This window comes from Trachurus trachurus (genome assembly GCF_905171665.1).
Source record: "Trachurus trachurus genome assembly, chromosome: 22".
Classification (NCBI taxonomy): Eukaryota; Metazoa; Chordata; class Actinopteri; order Carangiformes; family Carangidae; genus Trachurus; species Trachurus trachurus.
Window position 1 is genome coordinate 14,911,091 of NC_139907.1, and position 21,386 is coordinate 14,932,476.

At 40.5% G+C, this 21,386-nt stretch overlaps 1 protein-coding gene across 1 annotated transcript; it reads left to right on the forward strand.

The window, feature by feature from the left end:
* Positions 1-1,426: 1,426 nt before the first annotated feature.
* impg1b (interphotoreceptor matrix proteoglycan 1b) lies at positions 1,427-20,169 on the forward strand (the record flags this gene model as incomplete). The annotated part of the gene is made up of 18 exons (XM_083998589.1): positions 1,427-1,493; positions 5,525-5,740; positions 6,714-6,880; positions 6,997-7,025; positions 7,240-7,274; positions 7,385-7,425; positions 7,521-7,670; positions 9,036-9,094; positions 9,202-9,395; positions 9,481-9,896; positions 11,492-12,142; positions 12,584-12,673; positions 17,182-17,401; positions 17,832-18,042; positions 18,404-18,589; positions 18,685-18,868; positions 19,390-19,473; positions 20,086-20,169. The coding sequence occupies 18 exons, from the start codon at positions 1,427-1,429 to the stop codon at positions 20,167-20,169; spliced, it is 3,084 nt and encodes a 1,027-aa protein (XP_083854715.1).
* Positions 20,170-21,386: the final 1,217 nt, after the last annotated feature.

The following is a 21,386-nucleotide window of genomic DNA, read 5'->3' on the forward strand; positions in this document are numbered from 1 at the left end:
TCATCGTTTTGGTTTTATAACCCACAGAGTAACTCTTTTCATTCACTCACACCACCTCATTCTAATTCACATTCACAAAAAGGAAAAAAGAACTGGCCAGCGCCAAACACTATACTAAAGTTAGGAACTTGTCTCCCAACAATCTCAGTTTCCGCGCCCAAGTAGGTGAGGAACTAATTATTGCGGCTTTAAAATGTGTCACTATAAGGTGCAGCAACAATCATTAGTTCAAGGTTCAGATTACTGTGTTAGAACAGTGCCAGGATGGATTATGTTGCTCTTGAGTAGGCTTATTTACTGCAGCAAATTGTTAACAACCAACAAGGGCAGCTAATCCTCCTCACAGGAAGAGGTGAGGGTGGAGACTAACAACATGGAGCCTTCCCACTCCTATACAAAATAATATGAGAGGCCACACACGCCTCCACCCGCTTCTTTCTACACAGCCATCACCCTCAACACCTAAACCTGGAGACAAAAGAGAGGACATGTAGAGGAGCATGATACCTAGTGGAGACAATCCTGGTCTGGCCTTTTTTTTTCTTCCTGTGAGGCCACACGTGACGTGTCTGTCAATGTCAATCTTTGGATGCAACCAGAGAACAAGAAGCATAGTCACAGTGAAACTTGAGTTATTAGGCAACCCAATGTGTTGAAGGCAGGTGGGCACTGCTCGGGCCTTAAAGGCTGAACTTGGCTTTGCAGCTAGAGGAAGAAAGGGGCAATTTGTTTGACTGGTGGCTGGGTGCACCGTATCGAGGAAGAGCTGCAAACCTGATCTCACTTGACCCCCAATACCACCAGGACAACTCAAGAAGGAGGAATCTAAACTGAGAGTTGCACAGCCGGATGCACAGAGGCAGACAGGGACACACAAAGAGTCTGGGCATCAGTGATAAAGTTGGGGCGACTGCGGGGAGTAGTTATCTGGTCTGCACTGGTTGGCAGATCCCCAAGTTTGTTCAGCTGACAGATGAGGGTCCAGAAGGTGGCTAACAGGATGAGGCCGGGCGGCCACGTGGCCCCGCAGGGATTACAAGCAGCAAGAAGAAGGTAAAGAGATTAGCGGAGCCTGCTTTTTTAACCTCATCACTGTTGTCACACTGACGGCGTAGAAGGAAACTCCTGAGCCAAAATTCCATCTATTCCCTGTTTCTCCTTCCTCTCCTCCCTCCCTTGCTTCCCTCTGCTCATCCATCCATGCAGCCGCCGCTGTTGTCTACAGAGATCCATGAGCATCCAGGAACTAGCTGCTGCTGAGGAACTGAGCTGGAGCACGCGCAGGACAGGAGTGGACTGGACTCCCTCCTCTGGTGCACACTGCTAATGGACTGGAGATAAAGAGGTTCTGGATCTTATTGTTGTGTGCAACAGTCTCTTTACAAATGACAACTTCGGGCTTGAAAACAACATAAATAAGCCCATCATGCTTTTGAAGTCAGGACTATTCTTCACTTTGTGTCTGTTTACCCTCCAAGCAAGTCAAATCAAAGGTAAGAATCCAGGCTGGGATTCTGGTTATTGCTTTTCTATTGCAAATGGAGAACAAAATGACGTTTGTGTCCTCGCAGCAGATTTCAGTAAAAATCAAACTCTGAGACAGCACTCACCTGTCAATAAAACAGAAAGCTAATATTGTGTGTCTGCACAACTCTTTTACACAGATGGATCACAGTGAAATGTGGAAAAGTTTAAAAAAAAAAGATTTCAGTTAATGAGAAAGTCTTTGATGTAAAGATCTCTCTCCAGGTTTCCTCTCAGTGAGGCTGTACTGCATGACAGGAGACTTAAAGAGCTGATGAGTCACTTCAAGGACAACTGGATTTTGCAGTTAGAAGTGTGTCTGAGTGTGTGCGTGTGACTTTGAAGTTGAAACAACTCTGCAGACTCCAAAAATGCTAGCTCATTCTCAAACATTGATTTTTTTTTTTTTTTTTTTGAAAATGTCAAGCAGCCGACGAGCCACTTTAAGGTCATGAATATTCACTGTGAATTTAACAGGCAGTGGCATATAATAGATGTTCACTGAGAGGGATAGCATCGTTTCACCAGTGATAACATTTGCGTCCGCACTGGTTGTCTTGTTCAGCGTGATGTGCCCGGTTGAGCTCATTATCCTGAAGGAAACAAAAGCCATTCTGTTTGCAGTGTCGCAGGACACTAATCTTTTCTGGCTTGTAATTCGGCTGTGAGGCCTTTCTGTGGCTGCTCTGGGCATTAAGGCCCGCTCTAACACTCCCTCCTCTTGCTCAGGCACCCGTGTCTGAGCATGTGCGATTCAGTCTTCAAGCTTCACCCCCCCCCCCAAAAAAAAAGAAAAAAAAGAAAAAACCCTCAAATGTTGTCCTGGTGGCGTGATTCTTAATGAAAACACACATGACTTGGCTAAATTTCATGCCACTGTCTGACCTGCAGGAATGTTTGGAAAAGGAGGGCCCAGTGCATGGTGAATGGGTCTGCCTGGCAGTCACTAAATAGGGGGCACATTTGCCCAAAATGCTACAGGCAACAATATCAATGGCCACACATTCTTTTCGTGTTCTTGGTGTTGGGCCAAATTTGGATCTGAGGAAAACAATATTGTTCATTGTAGGGGTTATTATTTATGTGTAATACAGAGATTAACACAGCTTTTTCTCTCAAGCAAACATCAATGAATTCCTGTGTGTTGAACAAGTTCTAATTCTTTAGTAAAGGCTACTTATACTGCAGGCTTTCCTACTTTAGTTATGATACGATAGCATACACAAAGTGGATACAACATACACCTGTGTATACACTGTTGCCCAAAAAGTTGGAATACTTTTGTTTTCAGACACATTTCTCTTTTTTTTCTCTTTTTATTCTCTTCATAAAGGTTAATGGTGGTTTAATTTTCACACAGTGATATGATTGGAAGAGAAGGATCAATAGAAGTTTGAGATAGATATATACCTTATTTATCAAGAAAAAATCACATTGTCACAGTCATTTCATCAGAAGAGGTGTAAAAAATATTTTACTCCAACTTTATGGAAAACCATGTAGTATATTGAAATACACCCACTACCACTTATTATTGCCTCAAAGATAATCATTTTTACCATTTTATTATTATTATTACAAGAGTGTGAGTTTTATATGAGACAAACAGGAATGTAACCATGTGACAACACAAGGCATCATTTGCAACTGTAAACAGTGTGCCAGAGGTAGCTGCATGTGTTTCAATTGCATAACTAGTTTTGTACAATGAATTGTTGAAGCATCACATTTTAAACAAGACAAACAAAAAAGTTCTAGAGACAATCTCTGTAAAATTATATAATCAAACCTATGTCCATTAAAAAAAGAATCCTTATTGTCTTCTCATATGAAATGTACTAACTAGCAAATCTCTTTAAATAGGCTCAAACTCCTCATATTTGGGAGAACATTATTTCATCAATATATTTCATTTTCATTAATCTTCTATAATAAGTCAATTCAGTAGTGAAATTCCAAGTATGTTTTTAAAGCCCCAAACAGTTAATTGCAGATACTACAAACACAGACAACAGCCTGCTCTCACTTTACACCTTCTGGACTGTGGCTGTGTCAAGTGGTCTCTTGTGGTTCAGTTTGGGTCCACACAGTTTTGCTGCGACATGCTGAATATCAGTAGCCGCGTAAACCAGCCTCTCGCGGAAATGCATTTCATTTCATTTCTCGGGAGAGTCTGGCCTCATCCCCCCTCTAAGCGTTTGGGGTGGGCGGGAGCTGGGCGGGAGTAGTAGCAAAGACGGTTTAATATCTTTGGTAGTAGCGTCGACAGACAACCCCATTCAGCCAATCAGCAAGTTGGTGTAGTGACGGGGCTTTGCACCAGTCGGTCCCTGATTGGCCAACGTGCTGTGTCAATCACAGCGGGCGACGCTGATTGGCTCGGCCTTCTGAGGGTTTCAGTCCAAACGCTTAGAATGGGGATGAGGCCAGACTCTCCCTCGGAATGAAATGAAATGCACTTCCGCGAGAGGCTGGTTTACGAGGCTAGAATATCAGGGGGGCTTATGCAGATGACGCTCTTGTTTACCTGCAGCTAAAATGGAAACAGCGATTATATTATTTAGAATCGCTTATTTTTTACTTTTCTATAACTTTTATTCTGTTCTTTAATCCAGTGGAGGCACAGTTTCTTATTTGACCTCCAGTCTGTGTTTTGGGGCTCATAAATCCTAGCTTAATGTCTTAGGAAGCCCTCTGAGGTTTGCCACCTGGCATCACAATGAGTGCCTTTCTTCTAAAATAGCTTTATTCAATGGGTTGACTGTGTTAGGGTTGACTGGCACACCGGATTGTGTAATGGTTCAGAATTACCTTCCTGTAATACCTCACCAGGGTGACTGAGCTTGTTTTCTTTACTAAGGTGATCAGAAAATTGGGGCAATTCTCCTCATCATGTGTGCTGTTTCTCTTTGAAATAATTTATGGAATTGGAATGCAAACATATCACAGGATTGGTTTTCAGTAACAGCTAAAATCAGCAGGGTAATCACCTGTACCTCATTTTAATCTCTTTAAGGTTTGCTTGTGCACGCATATCCGTTTTCAGCTTTAATCCACAAGCGTGCATTTCTACTCATTCACACCTGGACGCTGCCCAGTACAGACTCATCCTTACACTGCTAAGCAGTTTTGCCAGGCCAGGTCAAGGCAAGTTGCCTGAAGCGTCTCAGAAACCATTCCTCAGGGAGAAGACAGTGTTACTCTATCACTTTCTCTACACATCTGTGCACTTTGCTCGCATTCAAGATGACATCCTTCTAAGTATAAACCAGCACGGCCAAGCTCCGGGCCCAAAACATTTTTACATAACAGTGAACTGACAGCACACACACAGAGAATCTCTTTGTGTCAGATGGGCCCAGAATAGGGACAGACACCCACCATGCAAATACACTTTTCACTGGAAAGCCAGGTGCTATTTATAAAGTAGTGGGAGTGCAGCAGTAAACTTACAGTAAAAGAGTCAGACAGATGCAATGATGTAACTTGTTGGATTTTGTATCTGTCTCATCAAATACTGACTGGTAGCTGGTACCGAATCTTTGTCTTGTACACACACTGCAAGAATTACTAAGATACACTTTGACACTTACTTTGTGTCATGGAAAAATAAAAACTTTATTCTAGGTTGCATAAGCAAGATTTTGGTTTGGCAACAACACCCGTGATTTTTGTGTTTGAATTATTCATTGAATTTGTGAAGCTGTTCATAAAGAGACAAACTAACTACAGCACAGTTTCAACACAAATGCACTTTTGGTTTTGTATTGTCACCCGTCAGTTGTTAATTATAACTTGCATCCACACAAACGCTCTGTACTAATGAGCAAGAAATCTCACACTTACATGATAATACACAACATTCATTATCACAAAGCACTCAGATGTTTAATGTTTAATCAAATTTCTTTTTCTGAAAACTGTAAAAAAACAAAAAAAACAGCAACAACAAAAACAGTTGTTGTTTCAAAACTTCTAACTTCACTGAATGCTTTTACAGACCTTCATGACCCCGATTTTTCTGGACTCAGGGATGTGAAATACCGACACTTTCTGGAAGCTTCTCGACCAATCAGACACACCACAAATGTCAGAGCAGAGCAGGATGGACACCGGACAAAGAGGTCAGCCGAGTTCACCACAGGGGTCAAAGTGTGTCCCCAGGAGACGATCAAAGCTGTCATCGGCAGCCATCGCGCCTATTACAAGCTGAGAGGTAAAAGCCAATGTTACTCCCTGATGTGAAGGTATACTGGTAATGTACTGTTTAAACTCTATGCATAATCATGACTAAACATCTTACAGTGTAAAAATGTCCCCAAGAGATGTCTTAGCTGCCTGCTTTGATGTTTTTCCTTTTGCAACTTTTAATTTGAAAGGATAATGAAAATATGTTTCGGCCCTCACAATGAAGTTTTATGCAAACATCTTTTGTCCACAAGAGATGGATTGTAGATGATTATGGGAGGCTGAGATTGACACCTTAAGTGTCACAATTGGTTGGTTATACAAATTGTAGCCAGTAAACAGCTGCTGTGGTGTATGATTTTAAAATGAGGCTGATTAATTTGCTGTATTGGATTTAATGGCTTCGGTCCAGAAATGAGTTTGTCGCAGACTAAATTTCCCACAGGCACCAAGATATTGGACAATGTGGAGCTTGTTTCCCTCACAGCGACGGACAAAACATATTGGTTGCTTCAGGGGGTCTTTGTGCCCATGGTTTTAATATTAACAAAAATGCCATGAACATTTAATGTTTTATAAACATACAATTTGACATTTACTGAACCAGGGGCTTTACTACAGTTTTCTGCTGTTCCAGTTAAAATGTGAATACATACATTCTGTGATTTATTGCAACATTATGGCTCTGTAGACTTTTATGTGCCTGGCATTCATATCTAATGCTGCACTGAAATGTTTCTGTGAAGGAAATTAAAAGCTTATAAATTGCTGAATCGCAGCAGACTCCTCACATGCTGAGATGCCAAGATCAATACCAACAATTCTCTTTATGACTTTTATGTTATTTGATTTCTCCATGCTCTACTTTCCGTCGTTTTACCCTACTATTTCTAGCAGTCCTGTATTTGGTCTGTATTCCTATTTATTTTTCAGTGTGACATATTTCATCTGATATTTTGAAACAAATGTCAAAACAAAAGAGTTGTGTAATATATGTCCAGTTTGTCAGGAAGCCATCTGGGAAGCGTTCCGCATCTTCTTGGACAGAGTCCCAAACTCGGAAGAGTACCGAGCGTGGGTTTACACCTGTCAGCATGAAAACCTCTGTCTGGACGACCTGGCTCAAAACTTCAGCAGCTCTCAGGAGCATCTGGAGATGGTGGCCAGAGTGAGTGCAGCACTAACACATTTATGGAAGTATTTTCTTACTGCATGTTGTTTGTTTTCTTGTTAATCTCCAGTGTAAATTTGTGATAGCTGATATATCCTGTTCCTTGTTTCCAGAGAGTGGCTGAACAGTCTGAAAGCGAAGGGTAGGTATAAACTTCTCTCTTAAACTTTGTGATAAATGTAAGTTCTCGTTTGTGTTTATTGCAAAATGCTGAAAAATTAGTAATTAACTGGAAAATGATTTGTGGTACTTTCATTATTGGAGGCAATGAAAGCATGAAAGAAGTTATTAACACCTCAGCACAGTTCATAGTCAACTAATACATTCCTAACAACTATGTTGTTTTTCTTTTTCAGATTTGTCACAGGGACCCCCGAGCCAGGATTGGACTGTGAGTTGGACATGAATGCATCAATATTGTTCACTGGAAGCAATCCCACCACTGTTGTCAATACATTTGCATAACTGCATCATAACTGGTGAGTTGCTGTTTTGTCTCAGGCACCTGGACACCACCTATGATCATGCTTCCTGAAGATGAGGTGAGATATTTGACACCTTTGACCTCGCTTTTCAGAATAACACTCTTCTGAGCCACTATAGTAATTGCAATGTGCTGTGGACTTGTGTTTGCCAGATCATAGATGATCCCAATATGATAAAAGAGAACTACGAGGAGTACATTGTTGAGTTCAGTGTCACCATCGTGGACCCGACATACAGCGAGCTACTCAGTGATCCTGAGGCTCCACATTATGACGACGTCGCACGAGAGCTCACAAACAGGGTGAGCACTGTGTTCAGAGAATCACAGCATGTTAATGTTAATGCTTCTCTGAGCCAATTGTGTCCTCTACTAACCTTCATTTCACACGTCAGATAACTGGCCACTTATTACCCTAGAACCCTCTGTTTCTTTCTACGTTTCTCCTCCTTTAACTTTAATTGTGCAAGTTGTTTTACAGTGCACTGACTGTGACTGTGAGACTATGACATTGTATTCTCAGGTGTAAAATTCACCCTGATTGATTTAAACGCTTTAAAGAACCAGCCACGGGACTTAAGATAAGACTTCTAAATGACCACGAGCCTGGAATAGTAAGATCTAATCATGTAGATAATCTCTGAGTGAAGAGACATGACCACACTTGAAGAATGACTTCTGGTAGCGAAAAGCCGCTGTCCTTTCTTTCAACAGAACAGTTTTTTAGGTTTCACTATGATCATGTTGGCTGCAAGAGAAAGCCCTAAAAGTGTAGGCCTACATACTACTATCCAGTGTTCGAAATATTATACATCCTTGAAACTGTGTCAAGCTTGCACAACACAATGGAAATGCTGGCCTTATTTAACAGCAGCTGCTTTTGCTGATGCTGAATTAAGAAACAAGAGTAACAGCATTTACATGTGGCTGACATGGCTGATCTCAAGCTAGGCCTATAGCATAGCATAAACATGAGTGGTCCCACTGCATATTATTCTTGTGCTGTGCCCCCTCCAAACACAAACTCACACACAACCACTGATCACACTCCACAGAAAAAGAAACTCGTACCCACCCATTAGAGGTTCGTCCACTGGGGTTTCAGCAAAGTCATTAACAGCACTTCTCAAGGCTGTGAGCTAATCCAGCTAATGTTAGTTTCCGGCTGCCCATCGACATGCATGCAGCAAGCAATTCATCAGTTTCAGCAGTAAACCCGTTCTGTTGTCTTTCATCCTTCTCCGGAATTGCTAAATGTTATGCTGCTTAGTTTAGGATCTTGCTTATACAATGAAAAAAAAGAAAGAAACCACAACTGAACATCCACTACCAGTTTTAGAAATAAACCAGTTAAAATTGCTTTGCACTTTTTCCAGAAGAAAGTAATAATTAAATTATAAAAGGAGTGCAATTATATGTGAGTTATGATAAACCTCTCTTACTGTTACCTGGTTGATTCAGAGCCTGCAATTCCCCCCCTGCCCTGCACTGGCCCTCACACACCTGCATGCACACTTGTCGCTATCACCTCATTAGATTTTTGTTGTTGTTGTTGTTTTATATAAATTTTCTATGTAACTTGCATACAGCAATCCACTGGATGATTAGCTAAGTCTAGTATTGCTAGTATTGTTTCTTTGTAACCCATTTCACTTTCCCTTTGTATAGATGCTTCAAGTGTTTGAAAAAGTTCCAGGATTCAAAGAGATTCGTATTCTGGGAGTTCGGTGAGTTTCATTAAGCTTTTCAGTAAAGGTTTGCTGCTATTATTTGCTTTGCGATTAGACACTTATTAACAGTGAGGTATTCTGGCATGATTTGTTGTGTTGATCAGCACAGAGGACGTGTCTGTACGTTACGCCGTGGTCTTTAATGGAGAAACAGAGCTTAACGATGATCCTGAGGGTCTTGAGGCGCCTGAGACGGACGAGGATGTAAATGCTCCTAAATTGAAGCACATTATTTTCAAGGCCTTAAAACAGGAGCCGTCACTACCACTGGACATACGGACTCTCAGTTTTGAGACTGGTAAGTATAATATCATACTTTCACTGAATGAAACTATATGGTAGTGCTTTGTCATATTTATAAACATTTAACTTTTCCATTTCAGTAACCACAATTTATCCAGTTGCTGAGCTCGGCATGAATCCTGTTGATGGCGTAGACCTAGCATCTGAAGATGACAACACAAAGCCTCCAACTGAGGACAGCGCTCAAAGCTTCTTCCCCACAGTGGCAGTGATAGAAAACTCTCTGGAAGCTTCTACAATCAAACTAGAAACACCCACTGTTGTGCCTTTCATCCCAACCGTCCTCCCAGAAACCACTGCTGCCGCCTCTGATGAGCCTCCTCTGATGGCAGCAGTAGAAGAGGAGTCCGCAGAGGATCCTGCTGAAGAGGCCAATGACATTATAATCCCAGAAACAATACAGGAAGTTTCCACGCAGCAAGGAGAGGAGGTGACAGAGCCAGGGGTGGAGGAGATACCATCAACTGAACAAGGTGAGGCTAAACCTGCAGAAGAGGTGACAGACAATATGGTGGCTTCAGGTTGAATCTACAGTATTTATCAACCAAAGACAAATTATCAAAGGAAATAAGGTAATAAGCAGTAGAAAGGGGAAGATAAAGAAAATAAATTATCAAAAGAAGGTTTGAAAGAACAGAATGAACACAATTAAGTAAAGTAATCTGACAAATGTATCTGAAACATTACTAGTTTAACATTGAAAAGCTTTCTATTTGATTAGAAGATTAGAATTACATTTCCTGGGTGGTGAATAAAATATCTTTTGGGATTGAAACTAGATTATTCAGAGTTTTCAAACGCAAAGTATAAACACAATAAAGTTTTAATGGTATGTTCAGTACAATGGCATTTGATGTTCCCAAACATATCTACGACCTCATTCAGCTAAGACACATGTGCAGAGTTTGCATGTTCTCCCAGCCTTGTGACAGACTGGCGGTCTGTCCAGGGTGTACCCTGCCCTTACCCAGTGTCAGCTGGGATTGGCTCCAGCCCCTCATGACTCTACAAAGATAAGTGGTATGGATAATGAATGAATCAATAAAATGCTAATTAATCAATCTTGGAAGTCCTGGAAGGTTGACCTTAAAACATTTTGTCCTGTTCTGAGTTTATTTGTAGGCTATGCTAAAGGCTTTCTGACTGCAATGTAATGCACAGACTTGAAAGTACTATCAAACCTCTCATGAAAAGTTAAAGCAGAAGTAAGTGATATATTTGTGTTAATATAAGTCTTAAATAGTTATATCTTCCGACAGCAATCACTTACATAGAGTGTTTGGACTGAAACACGGGTCTCCCAGTCACTCTGCTCTGCTCTGAGCCGAGGAGAAAACATTTATCGTATCCTACAGTTTTTATCCAATGAGGAGAGAGAACGGCATGCAGGGCTGTGTGTGCAGCCAAGGAACGCCGTGAATGTGGTGACGTAGCGACGAGGACTGTTATGGTGCGTTCAAGGAAACTCGTATTTTTCCGACCGTGAAGTGGTACCAGTTCGATCTGGTACGAGTTCACCGGTCGGAAGTTACGAGTGGCCGTTATAGTGACTTTCACCGGTAAAACAGGTCGGAAAAACACGAGTGGGTTGCCTGGAACGCTACAAAGTCGTAAGTTGTGACTTGAAGCTGTAATTTACGATTTCAAAAGCCTGCCTGGAACGCAGCATTAGCGAAAACGACCGGACCACTCACTTCTGCTTTAACCAGTAACTTTTGTGTTTTTAAACATTTATTTGTTTATTTGGGTGGGACAGTGCACATCAATGTACATATAAAAACATGTAAATGTGCCGGATTATAGCAACAATGCTAATTTCCATCCGGAGTCCCAAAACATAAAAACAGTACAGTGACAGGATAACACAGTTATATAAGCGACATGACAATGCAGACAACAAGATAAAAAACAGGTCAGATAATCAGGCCAGTAGTGGAATCTAAACACATGGAATATCAAAAAAACATGGTTATCAAAGGTCTGAAATTATCACCAAAACATAGTGGATCCCAGGAGAAAATGACACATAAGTCGGAATAGTTAGTGTACCTGTGTTTCTAGCCCCTGCTTGTAAAACCACTCTCATGCTCTATTTTACAAGAACCTGATCCAGCTGATGGGATCAATGAAGAACATCCAGAGCCACAGGACGAGGACCTTCCTCCGGCAACGTCAGGCTCCCAACCTGAAGAAGTGATGAGTGATGTAGTTATCACTGATGTACCAGACTCGACAGATCCTCCAATTGCAGAGATTGCAGATGCTCCAGTCCCAGTCTCCACGCTATCACCTCATGAGGATGAGATCCAAGGCACTGAACCAGAACCAGATGTGGAGCCTTTGCCATCTCCGGTAGAGAGCAGCGAAGCCCCTGAAGACACAGACGAGTCCAGTGGAGGGCACAGCGAGATGACCCCGGCCTCGACGGACCTTCTTGCGGAGAGCTCAGACTTTCAAGAGGAAGTAGGACCGAGTCAGAACGGGACAGAGGCAGAGGTGACCGAGCCTCTGGAGGAAGAGAGCGGTAGTGGATTCCCTTCAGAGTCTGATGAAGGCCCGTACGAATCGACAGCTGCACCGGCCATGAGACAAGCCAGCACCCCTCTGTTGACCGCAGTGGACAGGAGCAAAGAGTTAGTGGTTTTCTTTAGCTTGAGGGTCACAAACATGATGTTTTCTGATGACCTGTTCAACAAGAGCTCCCCGGAGTATAAATCATTGGAGAATACCTTTCTTGAACTGGTAGGTACACAAGCTTTTGTGCTGGATATCATGCTTCTCCATGCTTCATTCTCATACTTCCTTTTGTAGCCCCAGATAAAACAAGTGATCAAAGGACATGTGAGCTATGGTTACGTTTTAACTTTGGTTTTATGTGAAACTTTAGCAAAGGCTAGGACATTTTAAAGTAGAGTTGGTGCTTAATCGAAATATTGTTGTCAAGTGAGGATGTGCCTTATCCTCGCAGTTATTTGTTGATCTGATATGTTAAAGAGTAAATAATCACAAATTTTTATTTTTTCACCAATAAATTTTATTTTTTATAAGTGCTGTAAAGTGTGATAATAAGGCTTTAACCAGTCGCCAAATTCTTGATCAATTCTGCAAATGTTTTGATATCAGAGAAGTCACCATGTCAACAGTGTAATGAAAAAGCTCCTCAAATTATTCTGTTTCACTTAGACACAGCACTCGAAGTCAAGAAACTCGCCAAACCCTGGAGCTTCCAGTAAATCCGGTCTTAAGAGACAGACAACTTTAGCCTCCATACCGGTATTTTTTTTTTTCCATATTGGAACTAAATCTCCAATGCCTCAGAGAGAGCATGACCTTTCTATTTCTTAACTAACCTTTTTGAAATGCAGTATTGAACAGTCTGAAAGCACCTAACATTTCTAACCTTTCTAAAACACTCAGCTTTAGTTTTCAGCTTTGCTCTTTGTCCTCACATTAGATGTTAGTTCTTCCTCATGCTGTTGCTTTTTCTTTGTGGATTTATGTGTGAATTGAGCTCCAAGATGGTTCGAGGTTTTGTGTGTTTTGCCTTAACTCTTTGGATTGTGCTAAAGTTTTGGAGTTTTTTTTAAGGGACTGTTTAGATTCTGTTTGATTCATTTCTAAGAATTTTGTAAAGTTTGTCTGCAAGGGATTTTTCCAAAGTTGTTGAATATTGACAGTTATTAGGAGTGAAATATTAATGGAACCAACAAAACAGAATATTACAAATGATTGGGCTACATAGTTCAGCATTCTGCTTATTCTCTTTCTTGCATATAGTGTGTTCAGACAGAAAGAAAAGTACAGTTTTGGCTTGCATTATGCACAAAGTTGACCGCAGAATATAGGCCTATTTCATTCACCCACAACAGCTAATGTACCACCTAGATTGCAGTGTGGGTCTGTTTTGGTGACCAGTTAGCTTTGCTTAACATAAAGACTGAAAACAGAGGAAAACAACTACCCTGATTCCATCCAGATGTTAAGATTGGTTTCTGTTGAGATTAAACAATACATTGCGGCTAGCTCTCTTTACCCAGCTAGGCCACCAGCTAGGAGCTTCACATTTAGCTTCTCTTTCAACTATAAAGTGGGTTCCCCAAACTACTGAGCTATTCATTTTAAAGATCAACAATGGGAACAAAACAGCTTGTTATTTCTCTGGACTGATGTAGCCTACTAAAAAGTTGCTGCTTGGTGAAGCTGTGTTGTACGACAGTGTCTATTGTTTGGCGACATTTTGTGCACATGTGTACAGTGTATACCGCTTTCAGGTTTCAGGTTTCTCTGAGAAATGAAGTATGTGGAATATTTTTTAATTTTGTAAAAAAAAAAAAAAATGTAGCTAATCCAGTTAGTTTCTCAACAACAGTGTTTATTCTGGTGGGCTGCATGTTGTCCAGATGCGTGTGTTGCAGCACTTGCCAGTGTGTTTGTACATGATTGAAGCCTTAAAAATAAACTTTCAGCATTAAAGAGGGCAACCTAATAGTGAGTAACAGCAGGCCTTTTGTCTTTGTAGAACTGTATTACTGTATAGGTGGTAGACAGCAAACTCTGTGGGCAGTCTGAATCATGGGACATGGGTCTGCCTTAGTCATTGGTTTGTGCTAAGAAGCTTTAAGTAATTCTGGTCAGTTCCAGCACCACACACATTGTGCTATTAATGGTTCCAATCTGCTTAGTTCGACATCAGTCAGGTTTCGTGTGGACATCTGCATGCATGTTGCTGCAGTACTGTGTATGGGTTACCTGCTCTTATAGACATATTGTATGTTCTGCCACAGGCACTAAGCCAGTTGAATAAAATAGAATAGATTACTAATTGGTTTAGGTCATTTTGTTTTAGAACATTTACAGTGTGTACATAGAATGAATATTGCATTTGTGGGACTGTTTTTTCTTTAAACCTGCACCTTTCAGCTTAAATCAAGTGAAGAACGTCTTCTGGGGTTGATAGAGAGGATGGTATTTTAGGATTGTTCAAAGGTGCGCTGTGTTGAGCAGGCTCATCAATACAAATTGTATTGTCTGTTTGCTGCAATGCCAAGGTGCAGTGGGAATTATTAGCTACTGGAAAGGGTTGCTTACACTCCCCTGAGTGCTAAGGCTTCATGATTAAGGTGAATGGTTAATAATGTATTTTGATTTTGATTATCTGTCAGTAGATATTAACTTATTTATTATGATAGTAATACATGAAGGTGAAAAGTTTGATGATTCATGCCATGAACTGAATCCGTTTTGATTTTGTATTCTTAAAGAGAATGGGTCATTTTCCATGGAGAGATACATTTTTAGATATTTTCCATCTTGTCTTCACTGGATCAGGACATACAATGTGAAGAGGTAGGAATGGGATAGAAATTACACAACTTACATGGATGTTTACAACATACAAAAATACAAAATACTATCAAATAACACTCCATCTCCAATCTTTAATGGTTGCCCAAACAGTCCTCCTCATTAATCAATGTATTTAGCTTCCTGGCAAAACTTATGTGGTCAGCTGTTTGACTGGTAAGTATTTTACCATACTGTCTTGTCAGTATCCCATTTAGATATTGTCCTTTAAATGGGCTATTTTGTATAAAAGACTGAAAAATAGCAGGAACAATAATGACGAGATGTCATATATACATTACGCCGCCCATTTAAATGGACATCATCATGTCATAAGCATGTAATGTTTTGCTGGATATTGGACACCTTTTTTGATACTGTAGTTTTCAGCTCCCTTGTTTTCCTTTGCCACACTCCTCCATTACTCCTGTACCTACTGGTTTGTGAAGCAACCAATAAATTTGGACATGGAGGTTGGAATGACTTTATTTTCTCCAGTAAATCAGAAACATTTTCATGGCAGCATAATATATTCCATGTGACTTATTTCTTTTCTTGACCTCATAGAAAGGATGTTTCACTGGGTTTTCCAAAACAAGAACCAGTAGATACAAGTGTAACCTTACCTCTGAGAAGCAAATTGTGATTGTGTCTAAGTTTGAAGTTATGGCTGTGTGTGTTCCATGCTATACAAAAGTGTAGTTTGTATAGGTGGCAAAGGAATGGCATGTCTATTGTTCCTTAGTTGACAGTACACAGTGCACTGAGGTTTGTTGTGAAAGGACTTGGCTTTGACCTTGTGTGGAAGGCAATAGAGCAACAAATTGGTATCTAATCTACAGTGAACATGTATAATTTGACGTTCTGCATTGAGACAAATGGATGACCTGTGTGTGTAGTTGTGCTGCACGCACCCTGTTGCCCATTTGTTCTGGATGTTGGACAATCTTGCACTCTTCTCTCAGAGACTATTAGCCATAGGGACCTAGCCCTCAGTTAAGTGTCTGACTGTGATAAGTGAAGTAACCCGATCAGGGCAGAGCTCCTTAAGGCCTCTTATCTCTCACTCGACAGCCAGGCCAGCTAAAGCAGCATAATCTCCCCCTCTCACACTGTGGTGGTTTGATGTTTGCCTCGTCCGCAGTGAACATGAATTGGTTGGGGGGAGAGCGGTTCAGATCGATGAACATTGATGCAGGTCCATTACTTGAGCTGGTTGACTTCCTTCCCACCTAAATATCACCACCGTCATCAGTCCAAGTCCATAGTCCTAATGGATCAGCCCCTGAGAGGTGCAAGTGTGAGTCTGTAGGAAAATTGAACATGTAACAATGTGGTGGAAAATGATAAGATGTGAAGTAAACAAGTGCTTATATGTGTTTTAACGTTGACGAGATTGCTTCTTTTTTTTTAAAGAAAAAGCTCAATAAATTATAAAGGGATTAAATCTAAAATCTAAAGAATGCAATGGAAATTTACAGAAAAGCACAGGACATTGCTAGGAAATAGGGGCTAAATTAGCTTAAGCTAAGGTCACTAGCTAAGCTATAGCAGGTTATTGCTGCAGTTTGATTTTGAACTCTTAATTTCTTTGATGAAAGAATTGTTAAATAGTGAAACAGATATGAAAATGTTACTATTCACTTTTTCTTTTTTTTAGCAACTGTATCAATTGTGTTTTGACTTTGTCAGGTAGTGTAGGTGGGGTAATGCAGAGATACATGACACAACAATATAGCATGTATGTACTGACATAGCAGCCTCCACCAAACAGCATATATTATAGATGTCTTTGACTTGAGGTAGCTTTGTTGTGTTGCAAGTTGTTGCAAGTGTTTGATCTTTCTATCATGCGTTCTCAAACCTTTCCGTGACTAGAATGAACATATGCCATCTTCCTATACTTACACTTGTAAACCTAACCCTAATTTTGCTCTGGATCTAATTATGCAGTCGACACAGTAATGGCAGGATTTCATGCTTGCATCAAAATTTAATTATGAACTATTCATAGCATTCACACTGTGTAAAATGTGACCTGAATAATTCAAAATAGGCCGTGCTATGACAAGCTCCTGTCAATGTATTCCTTGCTCCTATATGGTCTTCTTCTGAGGATGCAGATCTTCACTGACTCTTGACATAGACATCAATCTGACATTACTACTTAAAACATCCAAGTGAAACTCTCCGTCCTCATAGGATCAAGGATAGCTAATTTTTCATGCTATATAATAAGAAGAAATCAATCTTAATGACTATGTTCCCTTTTTCTTCTGTAAACAATTTTTTTTTCCAATCACTAACTGCACAAAAACTAATCTTTTTAAATGAGAAACTTCAGAACATCTTTAGAATTTCAAAAATGAGTAGTTTAATAAATTGATGAAAAAGAAGCCCCTAAGAAATTAATTTGCTCTTCCTCTCATTCCCCACAGCTTCTTCCATATCTTCAGTCCAATTTGACTGGATTTAAGCAGCTGGAAATTCTCAACTTCAGGAATGGGAGTGTGGTGGTGAACAGCAAGATGAAATTGGACAAGCCAGTACCTTATAATGTCACCGAAGCTGTGCACTGTGTGCTTGAAGACTTCTGTAATGCGGCATCGAAGCGGCTTGACATCGAGATCGACAGTCGCTCCTTGGAAGTGGAACCAGGTGAAATGTCCTTGCTCGTGCTGTGTGAATGAAATATGGCAATCCTTTAAGATGTGATGACAGGAGGCAGACACCTCATCCTGACATAATCTATTCTTGTGGTGACTTATGGTCATTCATGCCACAAGGTCAGACAGTCCACAGCATGCATCCACACTCTGCTGTCTCTAAAGCAGTGCAGGTGTGTTGTTGTATAAATCTTTTTGGTTGGACGAGTTCATGACTGTTCGTGACCTCATTTGGCGAACCTTATTGAAAACAGACAACATTCACATCAATCAAAATGCCCTTTAATTTCCCCTCTGAATCTGTAGACATGTGCATGTGCATGTGCATTAATGTTAATGAGCTACCACCTTTCTGGTCTGTTTCTCCCACCTCCCTCTTCTCGTCTGCTTCTTCCCCTCTCTCCCCTGTCTGTTGGTTTCAGCTGACCAAGCAGACCCCTGTAAGTTCCTGGCCTGCAATGAGTTTTCACGCTGCGTGGTAAACAGTTGGACTGAGGAGGCGGAGTGTCAGTGTGATCCAGGCTACAGCGCCGTGGATGGCCTGCCGTGTCAGAGCACCTGCTCTATGCAGCCAAACTATTGTCTCAACGGAGGCCTGTGCGAAATAATCCCCGGGCATGGAGCCACCTGCAGGTAAACAACAGCTGACAAACGAAAAGAGAACACAAAGAGCACAAAAACATCTCATCTCGGTCTTTATTGTGTTGTGATGCAGATGCAAGCACAAGCAGGTTCTCCTTTGAAAACGTTTGATTTGTGGTACATCCAAGAACTTCCGAGAGTTGGCTGCTAAAAAACCTGCACTCTTGAGAAAGTTCGAGATGATTAATGAATGAAGAAAATGCTGAAACAAGTTGTTCTAATTCAGACATCATTAATGTATTTCATTAGAGAAGTGGTTTTAATTGAACTAGGATGCTTTGACTTACTGGTGCATCCCTCTAACCCATGCACTTATACTTCTGTACATGATACCTACTCTTGTCTGTTGCAGATGTCCTGTAGGTAAATACTGGCACTATCACGGAGAGCACTGCAATGAGCTGGTGTCGATGCCGGTGGACCCTCCGTTAATTGTAACCTGCCTCGTGGGAAGTCTCTGCTTTGTTTGTGCCGTTATTGGCATTTTGATATTCATTAACAAGAAATGCATAAAGACCAGAAAGGCCGTCACTTTGGTGTAAGTATGAGCCAGTTTCTTGTACCTACTGTGAAGTGTTTCCCTCCTGTTTTAAAAGCATTTCCGTTCACTGCCTCATCTCCTTTATGTTGTAGGCACACCCATGCTCCCTATGCCTTTGAGAATACTTTGAGGGTGAACCCAATGTTTGAGAATGACGATGGTATCTTAACTCAAGTGTCCACGTTACCGTGTTCTTCAAGTTCATCTTCTTCTCGATCCCAACAATCTGAGCGAGAACATTTTGCCTCAATTGAAAATATACATCTGAGTATTGAGGTATACTGTGCTGTGCAGCACAAAAGACTAAAGCAACTAAACTTAACTTAGAAAAAAACATCAACTAATATGAACTAACACAATCTAACAAACTCTACAGATTATCAGGCAGGTTCAGTTCACATTTCATCCTTTTTTTGTGCTCTGAATCTTAAATTCAACATCAAGTTGAAAAAGTGTCTGTTGAGGAAATGTCTTTGAAACTGTTCACTGTGGCTTTAATGGTAATTAAATGTAGATCAAGGTCCTCTTGCACCTTCAGTCGCTGCTCGGAGGCTTTGATCCCCAGAATCAAACACAGTTTAGACAGTTTAAGGGAGCCAGCACCCAGAACACTGACAATTCTTTGTGCCAACTCAAACAACAAACTGTGCGGTAGTAATTGTAGGTATAGTCTCATGTGGTAGAGTGTAGTGCTTTCTTTCATTTGCATTGCATCAGTTCATCCACTTGAGGTGTCTGCAGGACTATAATATAGTAATGAAACACTGACTGAACCTGTCTACTGTCTGTCTCCGTAGATCCCCAGACAACTCTACACAACAAGATCAGAAAAGTTAGTCTCGGAGATGGTGGACTTTCATCACTGCATACCACACAATCAGGTGAGCACCAAAAGACTGAACCCTGATGTTGTAGCTCTCATAAAGATGCACTGAAAGTTCAACCTAAAAGTGTAACCTTGTAGGGAGTAAGAGGTGCATTCATTGAAGAAATAGGCAATGTAAAACCAAGGTTTTGTAAGACATACAATACTTTTGAAGTTATATACTGAGATTTCACACTTTAGATACTGAATGTGGTTTATAAAATGTATCTTATCATATGCTCCAGGACAATGTCACCAATTTTCAGTAACCTTTACATCAATTATTTCACAGCTCTATGATGCGTGCAAAGGTAAAACCTGTGCATGCTGCCTTTGCTGATTTTTTTCACTTGCAAACCAAATCATTGTCGACTTTTGTGCATGTGAAGAACTACTTCATTTATAATACAAAATCAATTACGTAACCTAACCTTCAAATGATTTCCAAAGAAAACAAGCACATTATCTGTGCTGATCAATACTTCTGTGATGTGTTTAGAGCAATGAAGAATAGTTCCTCTTGATTGATTCATACAATGCACTTGTAGATGTACTGTACGGGTATTGTGTTTTCACTCATCTGGAAAATGCGTTGTTGAAATGAGTCACTCTCTCCTCTCTCTCCTAGACGTGGCAACTGCCAAATGAATACAGAACATGTTGTCTCTTACGGGCGTCGGATAACGAATGTTTTGAAGTGACTGTTCTTTGATGACACCTGCTGAGAAGCCAACACAGCTGAACACATTGCTGTTTAAACTGTATATGGTGCTGCAAATGCAGGTACAGTAGACCAGTGGTTGAGATTATTTGTTCATAGTGAAAAAAGTGTCTTGTTAGACAAAGAGCTATGGATGTTAAGGTGGATTTAGGTTGTTTTAAAGTGGAACCTAATATTTATTTTAAATATTGAATGGTAGGAACATTTCCTGTATACCCTTGGCAAAGGTTGTTCTTTCCTCACAATGAGGTATTTATTATGTACAAACTGATACACATGGTGGTATCTTAACTTTAGACTTTACAGTGTTGTTTGTTTTAATGCTATTCCTGAACATTGTTGTGTCCCAAAAAGAGAATGAATGTATAAGCTGTTGACTTTGGTCATGATATATTGTGTATAGAAATACCGGCTGCTGTGTTGTTTGTCCGTCCGTTTGTCCTGTTCATAACTACTTTTCCCACTAATCATTTGTCTTTGGGGATTTGGACTTTCTTTTTTTTTTTACACATTTTACATTTAAAAGCAAAAAATAAAATATTTTTTGTGTTAAAAATGTTGATGTTTTGTTTGTTTTTTAAATGCTTTAAATGTCAGATGTGAAAAACTGAATATACTGATTGAGACTGAGGCTTAAATAGACCATATCTATGGGTTAACTTAATGTTTATTAGTATTGGTTACCAAATGTCACTGAAAATATGCCCTGGAGGGCCTTTAAGTTGTTTTTTATCCAGTTGACTTAACTGGAGTGAGACTCAGCTCAGTGACCACACCAGCAGTACATTAGGCTTTGTTGTTTAATTAATCTACACACTAATCTCGTTAGCTGCTATTAGCATTAGGATGTCAGGTCCATTTACAGAGCGCTGGCCACTAACAGCTATGTTACCAGCATATCTTATGTCCCAGTGTGAATTATCAGCAGTTACTTGGCAAGAAAAAAACATGGGGGCAAACATTTATTTTCTACTGCAGTCCAGTGCAAAGGCCAAAGTACAACAGACACTGAAAGAGGGAACATACAGTACTGTATGAAAGTGTATCATTAGCTACAGTCGACTGTATTTCCAGTTAATTACGTGTAAGTCTGAACAAATGTAGTGTTGAGATGACTGGCTGGTTCATGACCCGACCAACAGAGGAGTCAACTAATCAGCTTCATAAAATATTACTTTAACAAACACGCATAACACACGTACACGCAA